Genomic DNA, 11,627 nt, shown 5'->3' with positions numbered 1-11,627 from the left:
TTTTTTTTTTTTTTTTTTTTTTTTTAAATTAGTTTAGGTGTCATAATATTATTGTCAATTTCCCATTTAATGATTTAATTACTCACTTCACTCAATTTTTTTTAATAAGGTAAAAATTACTTAAATCATCCCACTAAAAATATTAAGTAGAGTCAAAATGAAAAATTACATAAAATATATATTACAAAATAAAAGTCAATACAAGGTAATAAAAAAAAAAAAGTCAATACATGTGTGACAAACATGTAATTCATGTATAACATCCGTGCAATGACACACATAGAGTACCTATGCAATATGTGTGCATCAACTTGCATGGAAAGTAGTACTCCATATTATAATTCCACATGCAATGTTACATTGTTCCAAATAGTACATACATGTGTGAAACTTTTTATTTTGTTGTAATTTTTTTTGGGTGACGAGGGAAACCCACAACTACTTCCCGAGAGTGTATGTACACTAGGTAAATTCTCTGCTCCTGTGTAATAAACTGTAAATTACACATGAGATATAAACCGCACTAGAAAGACTCTTGTGCAACGGACTTGATCGAAATAATGTTAGTAAGAACTGAACTCCTGACATTCTGGTATGAAAACGAATGAAAAACAAAAAATTATTGACTATATATGCACCTAAAGGAAATAAAGTGTCATTTCACTACTTATAGTTGCAGATTAATTCCAAATGTAATGAATTTTTCGAGTACAATGTCAAACAATATTATCTCTATAGTATTAGAATATAATTTAATAATGCTGAAATCTAATTAAAACAACTTAAATTCGCAAAAACCTATGGCATATATTCAAGATCAGTATGGACCACAAATACATTTCATAGTAATGTAAAGACTAAAGAGACATGCAAAAGCTAATCAAGATTCTATAAATTAATTAATCAAATTCTTTTTAATATGAGATTAGAAGATCAATTTTTATGATTATTATCAATATTTGACCGGAATAATCAATATTTATTTATTTATTAAGGGGCATATTAAATTCTTAAGGAATTATTGTTAATTATATTGCTGTGATTTGTGAAGGAGGAAAAAACAAAAATGGGGTGACAGATAAGGGAAGAACCTTTGATTAAATTACAAGCTATGCATATATATATGCATGATTGAATATAATGGTCCTGGGTGGCCATGCATATATCTATCTATCAATTCAAATTCCAACAATGGAGGAGGGAAATATAATGATAAAGCACTGCTTTTTCTCAGCACATGCATACCTTCTAACCTTATATTATTATTTCTCTTTTGGTCAAAAGATGTCCCTCCAAAAACACAATATTCAGCCTTTACTTTTGCAATTACAAAAAAAAAAAAAGAGAGAGAGAGAGAGAGCAATATGCCCACTGCCATATGGAAATGATAAAACTGTTTTTTTTTTTCTTTTGGGGGAATAAGAATTTTTATTCAAAATATTTCTTTCACGGAATAGGGCTTAATATTGATTAGTATATGGTTTAGAGTAGAGACAACAATGATTAGTTTAGTTTATATGATTAATGCCAAGTACAAAACACCATAGGAGTTGGTGATTTGTGGGTTTTTTATGGAGTAGATTCTTAGGACAGTAAAGGAATATTTGTAACTTAGGAGATTTTAAAAAAAAAATGTTATAATTAAGTTGCCAGCATTAAATGTTATTTAATGTTTTTGGTTAGGTAAGAGTAGAATTTTGGGTACATGGGCCGGTGGATTACTTTATTATTGACTTGAGAGGGTGAAAAGATATCATCATGTGAATGTGGGCCCATTTCGAAGCTTCAAAACTCCAACACCACTGCTGTTTCTTTTTAAAAACAAAACACCATAGTACTATTTCTTTTTTATTTAATCATACTTTTTTTTTTAATACAACTGACCCTATTACATTGTAGTATTTGTTCATCTATATTTTCTCAACCTGCTGAAGCACAAAGAGTCAATTTCGATATCTCCTCCACTGAGGCTCGAACTCATGACCTCCTATATGAACTCATGTTACATAGTATCTGTTATATACTTTTTCAATTTGTAATGATAACATAGCAACCATCGTGTTACATGGAATTTAAAAACTCATGATATGCAATTCAATAAGATGATATGTAATTCAATCGTAAAATGGCATTACCTAAAGCATTATCATTTATTGAGAAACTTAAAAAATAAAAATTAAAACTCATGATTATTGAAATTAATTTAAAAATATTGTTAGTGAAATTATAGGCAATAATAAGTAAATGAAAGAAAAGTTTGACTTGAAATTTCACCATCTGCCATCATAATTCATAATTACCAACATAACACGCAATTAATGGGTGGAAATGTCAAATGTGTAATATTCGTATTATACTCAATAATAGTATAATACTAATGTGACCCCTCAAAATAGTTATCCCCTTGCAAAAAAGAATAAAAATAAAAATAAAAATAGCTCATTTTCATAAATATTACTCCATATTTCCAATAATAAAAAGACTTATCAAATAATGAGATAAGTTTATTTAAGGAAATGTACGTTATTCTGTTTTAAGTCTATTTCGCAAATCAAACATGTTGTAAAAGTTGTTAACCAAACTATATGAACAATTGTCATACCATGTATCAAGTCCATCTTGTATTGTGAATTTAGTCCAAAATGATATTAAATTACACACATGTCATTAACATATTATATACATTCAGTTAATAAATTATATACATATTACAACTAACATATTATATATCTACAGTTCTTTAATTATAAATCTATTATAATTAACATATTATGTACCTTCAGTTAACATATTAAGTACCTTCAGTTAATAAATTATGTACCTACTACAATTAACATATTGTGTACTTTCAATTTATTTATAAGTATATAATATGTTAACCATAAATACAAAATCTAAGTGTCGTTTTGAGCTAGGGTCCATAAGTATCCAGATCCTTGGTATAATTTGACATCATGGAATAAGTTTGCATATTACAAGTTCAATGGTTGACATATATATCAATAAAAGCTACACAAGTATTATAAATGTGTATAATAAATATAACATTATTGGAGTGAATACAAACATCACATAACGTTATGTCATCAACTCATCATAGGACCAATGGAATAGTATACAAATATACAATCCCCAATGTCAAACTCTTGTGCTAGACATTACTTAATTTACAAACCGGACCCTTACAATTTTTTGATGATTGAAAAGGACCTCCTATTTGTAATTATTGAGTATATGGGCTTTTTCATTTCATTTAGAGAATTATTGGATAAATCTAGGTGTTTGATACTATATATGTGTCAATCCATGATTAAAGTTCTAATCCATTGAATTGAAATGTTAACAACCATGTAATTGAAATCATACGTTTAATCATATATAGTTATATTGTCACATATCCGCAACAAACAACAACTTATTTATGGAATTAAGCAAATTAGTTAACAAACTTATGATGTTGTTATGTGAGGTTGTTAGCATTCACATCACAATATTTGAATATACACACTTGGAACATAAAGAATGGTGAATATAGTCACTTGAAAAATGACAATTAGACCTCTGTTTAAAAAAAAATCATACTGATATTTTGAATTTTGCATTACTTCTCAAAATAATATTGTTACTATTTTGCTCTTATTACTAAAATAAAATAAAATAAAATAAAAACATTATTTTTTTAAGAAAAATGTATTTAACCTCTCAATTATTCTCATTTTGTCAATTTAGTCCATAATAATTGCCAATTATAAAATTAATTCTCAGTGTAACTAAATCTCCCTTCTGTAGTTAGAGCATACTCGATCAGAATACATCATGATAAAACAAAAAAAAAAGTTTAATTTTGATCAATATGTGTTAACTTTTATCATCACTTACAATTTGTGTTTTATTTGACACTTAATACTATGTTACACAATTTTACCATTAATTATCTTACATGTGTTGTATCAAATTACATGCTATGTAATTGGCCTAAAATGTTAATAAATAATAGACTAAAATCACACATACTTAATTTGGCTACATTGAGAATTAATTTTGCAATTGACATTTATCAAAGACTATAAAATAACTAAACAAGAACAATTAAGTGGTTTTTATTTTTAAATTTATAAATAATATATGTTGTTGAAGTATAAAATTATTAAGATAGTGAGAATTGTTTATTTCTCTAAACAGCAAAATGTTCGTATTCAATTATTATTGTCAACCCTACTTAATTCTTGATATGGGATCTGTAAATTTTATTGTAAATCTCATTGAGATTGGTATGTATTTATTTTGAATCAATGTATTAGTTATCAGCTAATTTATAATCAATCAGTTATCAAAGGAAAAAAAATGGTACAAAATTATTATACTAAATGCTATTTCTAAATTATTCTACAAATAAATGGTACAAGAGTATTATAATAATGTTATTACTAAATTATTCTAATTAAATTGTCCCCTAATCCAAAATCCACAAGATATCAAAGTTCGTATGCTTGCATTTCTCATTGACCACATATTGAGAAACCAAAAATGCAGTTGTTTGTTTGTCTTTGCTGTATGATTAGCACTCATAATTGCAAAATTAAACAATATTGTCCATTAACCACTAAAATGGTTGAAATGTGACAATAATTGGGTAGAGGAACAACAGCATATGATTATGTATTTATGTGTACTATAAATAATACAAACAAATTTAATCTAAAAATCCTTGGCACAAAAGTATACAACAATTTTTGTATTAAGTTTCGAAGTTAGATTGACTCAATTTATCATTTCATGAACTTAGGACACATTAATAGGTTCAATAATATAGTCCAATGAAATCGAGAAATAAGCGTTATACAAAAATTGATCTAAAATCTAAAATATTTGTTATTTAAAGTTGTAGTAAAAATGGAGATACTGTACCTACAGTTAACTGTTTCTGTACATGTAAACAAATAATTCGATAATTGCTGATACATAATATGATAGTTACGTGTACAGAAATTGTCCAATATGTGTACAGAATGTGTCAACTACAGATACAGAATTTGAAGATTATTGTTGGACCATGATTTATAATACAAGATTGATCACGGTCCATTGTATAATTTTGCCATGAACGTGGTGTAAAAATATGGGGGGTGGAAAGAAAATTATCACAAAAACAAAATACCAAAAGGAAAATCGCAGGCCCCAAGCAAACGGTGAAAAGGGTCAGGAAACAACTGCCATTGTCAACTCTCTGTTTTCCTATGCAGCTCTGAATAATCTCCAAGAAGCAGAGAGTTCGTCAATCCTTTACCTATACGTACAATTACGTAGGCATATATATATTCTATATATTCATATTATATATTATATAAAAGTTTATACTTTTAAATCGAAGCGTCACATCAAGCATCCAAGAAAACGACCCAGAGGAAGAATTTTTCTCCATTTTCCCAGGTGAAAGAGAGAGATTTTTAATTTTAAATTTTAAAGTTTTATTGTATAAAATTTCTTTGATTTCAAATACAGACATGAAATTCTCGACCTAATCCTCCATTTTTAATTTTCTGGTGTTTTACGGAACATTAAATGGAGAATCAAGACACTTGTGACAGTCTGTAATTGGGGACCAGTGAGTTCCATCCGCCCCACGCCCCATCATCATTAACAAATATGGGAAAAAATAAAAAAATCGAATTTTTATTTATATAAAAAATGTGGGTATTGGAAATGAACGGAAGACAGGGAGGGCAGGGTATATAAATGAAGAAGGAGAAAGCGCCATACTTGACTTAGAATAATTTGTGTTCTTTGTTTGTTTCCAGTGATAATATTATGGAGGCCCATCTGGGTTTTTTTTTTTTTTTTTTTGATTCAATGCATTGAAAAATTATTGTGTGGAATTTTGTAGTTTATATGTGCTTTGGGAGGAAAAGGTGGCATGGAGGGAGGAGGAGAAGAGATGATGAGAGGGGAGAGGATTTTGGTGTCGGTGCGGCTAAGGCCTTTGAATGAGAAGGAGATTTTAAGGAATGATGTTTCAGATTGGGGATGTGTCAATGAAACCACCATTGTTTACAGGAATGTTGATCTTTCAGCTTCTGAGAGGTCTATGTTTCCCTCTGCCTATGCATTTGGTAAGCAAATTATGAGTTCTTGAAATTTAAAAAAAAAAAAAAAAAAACCCAATTTTTTTGTTTTAAAAATTTTGGATTTTGATCATCATCTTGTGTTTTGCATGATTCATTCATGTTTTTTGCTTTTAGTTGTGTCTGATTAGTTGATTGTAGTCTAAAGAATTGAAACATGTGTTCCATTTCAACTAAAAGCCTAAGCTGATAGTTAGACTCAGATTTATGTTTATATATTATTTATGCTCAACATAAAGAGTTGTGAAGCTAATTTATGTTTTTTTTTTTTTTTGGTAATTCTTGGATTGTGGTTTTGGTTCTTGTTTTTTGCTTTTAGTTTTGTCTGATTAGTTGATTGTAGTCTAAAGAGTTCTGAGGCTAATTTATGTTCTTGGATTGTGGTTTTGGTTCTAGACAGGGTATTTAACAGTGATTGCACCACGAGAAAGGTGTACGAGGAAGCAGCGAAGGAAGTTGCTCTATCGGTTGTAAATGGATTCAATTGTGAGTTGAGAGAAGACATATTATCTTGGCTTGTTTTCACCAGTTTCTGGTACTATATTTGCTGGCAACAATTTTTTTACTGTTCCATTTGTTATTAATGTTGTAATCAATGTACTCTCCAGCAAGTGTTTTTGCGTATGGACAAACGAGCAGTGGAAAGACGTATACGATGACTGGAATTACTGAGTATGCGATTGCAGATATATATCAGCATATACAAAAAGTAAGTTAAGGTTCAATATTTGATTAATTGTGGCGTTTATTGTAATCTTACTTGCTTAGTTGCTTATATGGTGTGCTGTTTTGTTTTTCTCCAGCATAGCGAGAGAGATTATGTTTTGAAGTTCTCTGCTATGGAGATCTACAACGAGTCCGTTAGAGACCTTCTCTCTTCGGATGTCACTCCACTTAGACTTCTGGATGATCCCGAGGTGAGTGATGTTTCCCCGATGAGCTAATTGGTACAGATGAGATATTTTTGCGTGATGACAAATGGGTACTTTACCAGAGAGGGACGGTTGTTGAGAAACTCACGGAAGAAACTGTGAAGGACTGGAACCACGTGGTGGATCTTCTTTCCATATGCGAAGGTAACGGCCGAACGGGGACCTTAGTAATTTTATTTTTTTTTATCTTCACTAGTGGTTGTGGCTCTATGTGTTGCTGAAAGTTTCGATCGACTTTTCACAGCTCAAAGACAGATTGGGGAAACCAACCTAAATGAAACGAGCTCCCGATCTCACCAAATAATCAGATTGGTATGTTTGTTGAATATCAGTCTTGTGTATCCGTTTAATGAGCTTAGGTCCTTATAAACTTATTAGGGTTTTACTGAACTGATGAATCGTTGCAGACAGTCGAAAGCTCAGTTCGTGAATTCTTAGGGAGGGACAGTTCAAACTCTCTTATAGCTACCGTGGTATGTTTGATCTCTTTTAGGAAATTGGCTTTTTTAACATATGCAGAACACCGTAAGATGTATTAATCTAGGAATGCTACATTTCCCTACAAAAATCACTCCCTAATTTTCACTGCTTGATGTGTCATTATCGTATTGGATTTATTTTTTTTTGGGTATTTGATTTTTCCTGCTGAACTTTTGAGGATTACTCATCTTGCTTTTCCCATTCTAATACAGAATTTCGTTGATTTGGCCGGAAGTGAGCGTGCATCTCAATCTTTATCAGCTGGCGCCAGGCTGAAAGAAGGCTGTCATATAAACCGTAGTTTATTGACCCTGGGCACCGTGATTCGCAAATTAAGGTCATTAACTTCCCTTTACTTTTCACAATTCAACAGAGGTGCACACGGTTAGGTAGTTACTAGTTAGTTACACGACTTGGGCCCCACTTCCCTCCCGAAACAATCATAGAATATAATCCTAGTATGATTGAGGCATGTGTTCACTTCTATGTTATTCCATTGTTTTCTTTTCCATAGAAAGGGCAGCAAAGAGAAGGAAAGAAAAGAAAGAAGAAAACTAAAAGTTTAGGCGTTTAGCCTTGTGATCCAAGGACTTATCATTCTAATGGTTTATTTTTACGCCAAAATATTCTACGACTGATTATTTTTTATTTATTTTTTTATTTTTTTAATGGGGTTGTGTGGCTGGAAACAGCAAGGGGGGAAATGGGCACATTCCTTTCAGAGATTCTAAGCTAACTCGGATACTACAAGCATCCTTAGGAGGCAATGCCAAGACAGCCATAATCTGTACAATGAGCCCTGCACGGTCTCATGTTGAGCAATCGAGAAATACACTTCTTTTTGCTAGTTGTGCCAAGGAAGTGACTACTAATGCTCAAGTGAATGTAGTTATGTCGGACAAAGTTTTGGTAAAGCATTTGCAAAGGGAGTTGGCAAGGCTCGAGAGTGAGATGAGGAGTCCAACCTCTGATTTTGAAACATCGGATAATGCTGCTTTATTGCAAGAGAAGGATCTGCAAATCGAAAAGGTAATTGATCACTTCACCTCGGTGGATTATAAATATCCTATTTATTGACATCTTAGATACATTATCACTGCCAAGACCTTGTGGTCTAGTGGCACCCGGTTGCACCCCCATATGGAAGGGAGTGGGTTCGAGCCTCAGTGGAGGCGACTGTTGACTCTTTGTGCTTCAGTAGGTTGAGAAAGTAGCTATGAACAGATACTACATTCTAACAGAGTCAGAAGTACTCAAAAAAAAGATACATTATCACTCTTTCTTCTTTCTAGCTTGAGAAGGAGGTAAAAGAATTGAGAATGGAGCGTGACATTGCTCAAGCGCAAGTTAGGGATTTGATGCAAATGATTGGGGAGGAACGGAAGTCAGTGATACGGGTAAATATATTCATCAAAACTATTGCTTACCACGTCTTTTTTCCCTTTCTCCTGGCTAAAGTTCTCTAACGTTTCTCCAGGTTCGGGATGATGAAAGTTCAGTGATACGGGTAAATATATTCATCAAAACTATTGCTTACCACGTCTTTTTTCCCTTTCTCCTGGCTAAAGTTCTCTAATGTTTTTCCAGGTTCGGGATGATGAAAGTTCAGTGATACGGGTAAATATAACCATCAAAACTGATGTTTTTTTTACCATCTGTATTCCATTTCTTCGGGCTAAAGTTCTTCTACGTACTTTTCTCCAGGTTGGTTTGGGGAACTACCCAAATTTGCGAGTACTAAGGTCAGCGGATGACCAGTGCCCTGCACCCGAGATGTCCATTATGACGGTTCCTCTCTCGATGGATGCTGATGTCAGAACATGTTCCGATGGACACAGCCGGAGTAGCTCCGAGGATCAATTTATATGTGTCTCGAGCTTTGAAGAGGATTTCCTTCATAATAATAATTCTTCTCAACGAGTAGTAGTTAGTAGCTCAACGTTTAGTGAAACCGATTCTTGTCAGGGATGGGATGATCTAGAAAAACAAAGCGATAGGATTTCGGAGGATCTATGCAAGGAAGTTCGGTGCATTGATATAGAAGATTCAGAAGTTAATGAACCAGTAAGAGCAAGATATCCATTTCTCGAAGAAAACAGTGGATTTTCAGCGAGAATTGCTATTGGAAATATAGGGAAAACAGATCGGGAAAATCTATCGCCGTACAGTATACCAGCATCACCTCGAATCGAGGAAGATAGCAGATCATCATTTGTGCCATTGAAATTAGACCACAAATTGGTATTTGCATCGTCATTTGATGAAGACGGGAAATCTAATCGAGAATTGGTCTTACCTGTTGAGGATGAGCAAGAACTAGCGTCACCATCATCCGAGGGTTGCAGAAAATCAGCACAAGACGAATCAAAGGTAGATGAGGAGTTACCGTGCAATCAATTGTCACCAAATGCGATGGCAAGTGATTCATCTGACTTGAGAAGCCCAAGAATAACGATAAGTAGAAGCTGTGAAGCTGATCTAGTTATCGATCCATTATCTCCATGGAACGAAGAGGTAGAATGCCCCGAGAACACTGGCTCAGAGAAAGAATTGAATAACGAACCTCAGGGTTTTGAAAAGGAAATTTCTTCGTACATCAAAGCCTCCATGGAAGAGCATTTCACTGTTTCTGCAGACAGTGGTGTTGGTATTGAGCTTGAAGAACCACCAAAAGAGAAAACTTCCGATGATGATAATGCTATTACTGACTATACATGCGATGAGGGGACTAAGGAAATGACTGCTTTTCAACGTGAGGAGGACGTCGCTGATTTTGCTGTGGCCGTGAGTGCTATCTATTCCCCCTCCCCCGCCCCTGCCCCCGGGCTTTTATGGTTTATCTCTTTTTGCATTTAAATCACGACTCAGTTAAGCAAAATCCATTGAAAGAGAGAAACTCGATGCCATTTTTACTTTTTCAGATTATGCAACAATTTGTATTTTGCATAAGTGTGATGTTTGTATGCTGCAGGCTAAGGAAACTGAGCGAGGGGCAGATAAGCCAATAAAGACTGTAAAAGATGTCGGCCTGGACCCAATAGAAGTTGAACTCGAACTCAAAAGTTTTACCAGTTGGCCATCGGAATTCAGGAGACTCCAAAAGGAGATAATCGAACTGTGGCATGCTTGCAATGTTTCGCTTGTTCACCGAACATATTTCCTCCTACTTTTCCAAGGCGATTCCTCTGATGCTATCTATATGGAGGTAGAGTTGAGGAGACTCTCCTTCCTCAAGGACGCATATGTTCGTGGCCAGAAGACGGTCTTGAATGGACGTGTCTTATCAATTGAACAAAGGTAATAATAGTATACTAAATCCCAATCTGAAATCTGAAATCTGAAATCCGAAAACCTTTGTTTTTGTTAGAAAAGGCGTTTAACAATCTCGTTATTTAAAACGAAAAACAGCATTAAGGATCTTCAAGCAGAGAAACGGATGCTGACGAAGCAAATGATGAAGAAGCTAACAGAACAAGAGCGCGTGAGCCTCTACCTGAAGTGGGGGATCGGGCTTACTACAAAAACCAGGAGGGCGCAGTTGGTTAACCGGTTGTGGACCAGGACAGACGATATGAACCACATCTCGGACAGCGCCTACTTAGTTGCTAAGCTCGTGAGGTTCATGGAGGTCGGGAAGGCTCCAAAGGAAATGTTTGGGCTCGACTTTGGAACCCGTACTTCGCCGAGCTATAGCTTCAAGCGCAGCTTGATTTCGCTTTTGTAGTAAAGATGTGGGAAGGAATGTATACTTATCTGGGTATTTATTGCTTTGATGGTGTTGTTGCCTTCAGTCTGTATATTAAACTTTACTGCGTAATATTTTCCCAGCTTGGGAGATCTGTTATGGTGAGTGAATCACATTCATTGTATAATATTGCTCCCATTTGGGAGATGTGTTATTGAGAGTAGGGGTTTAGGTTGATGTTAAGCTAAGCATACTGTTTTTCTATTTTATTTGGATTTCGATTTACAATTGTGAACATTCAGTATGTAAATTGTGCATTTTGAATCCGAATTTACCTTGCAAGGTGGACCTGGTTGCCACTGCAAACAAGTTTGATTACATAATTTGCAGAAACAAAGATCTGAAATG

General features: G+C 33.7%; 1 protein-coding gene across 1 annotated transcript; it reads left to right on the top strand.

The window, feature by feature from the left end:
- Positions 1 to 5,785: 5,785 nt before the first annotated feature.
- LOC116018829 (kinesin-like protein KIN-7C) lies at positions 5,786 to 11,516 on the top strand. The gene is made up of 15 exons (XM_031258834.1): positions 5,786 to 6,110; positions 6,519 to 6,608; positions 6,731 to 6,831; positions 6,926 to 7,039; positions 7,117 to 7,198; positions 7,299 to 7,366; positions 7,462 to 7,527; positions 7,747 to 7,871; positions 8,227 to 8,563; positions 8,827 to 8,931; positions 9,012 to 9,041; positions 9,122 to 9,151; positions 9,239 to 10,318; positions 10,506 to 10,831; positions 10,943 to 11,516. Exons 1-15 carry the CDS (start codon positions 5,915 to 5,917, stop codon positions 11,256 to 11,258), a joined length of 3,066 nt encoding a protein of 1,021 aa, XP_031114694.1. The 5' UTR covers positions 5,786 to 5,914; the 3' UTR covers positions 11,259 to 11,516.
- Positions 11,517 to 11,627: the final 111 nt, after the last annotated feature.

The sequence above is a fragment of the Ipomoea triloba genome, chromosome 5 (genome assembly GCF_003576645.1).
Source record: "Ipomoea triloba cultivar NCNSP0323 chromosome 5, ASM357664v1".
Lineage (NCBI taxonomy): Eukaryota > Viridiplantae > Streptophyta > Magnoliopsida > Solanales > Convolvulaceae > Ipomoea > Ipomoea triloba.
The sequence above is the reverse complement of the archived record's forward strand: the minus strand, read 5'-3'. Positions and strand labels throughout refer to the sequence as shown.

Excerpts from the sequence above, each read along its gene's own strand:
- LOC116018829 (XM_031258834.1), top strand. The coding sequence starts at position 5,915 with ATGGAGGGAGGAGGAGAAGAGATGATGAGAGGGGAGAGGATTTTGGTG. Across the intron at positions 7,528-7,746 it reads ACTCTCTTATAGCTACCGTG|AATTTCGTTGATTTGGCCGG; the intron begins GTATGTTTGATC and ends ATTCTAATACAG. Across the intron at positions 10,319-10,505 it reads TCGCTGATTTTGCTGTGGCC|GCTAAGGAAACTGAGCGAGG; the intron begins GTGAGTGCTATC and ends TGTATGCTGCAG.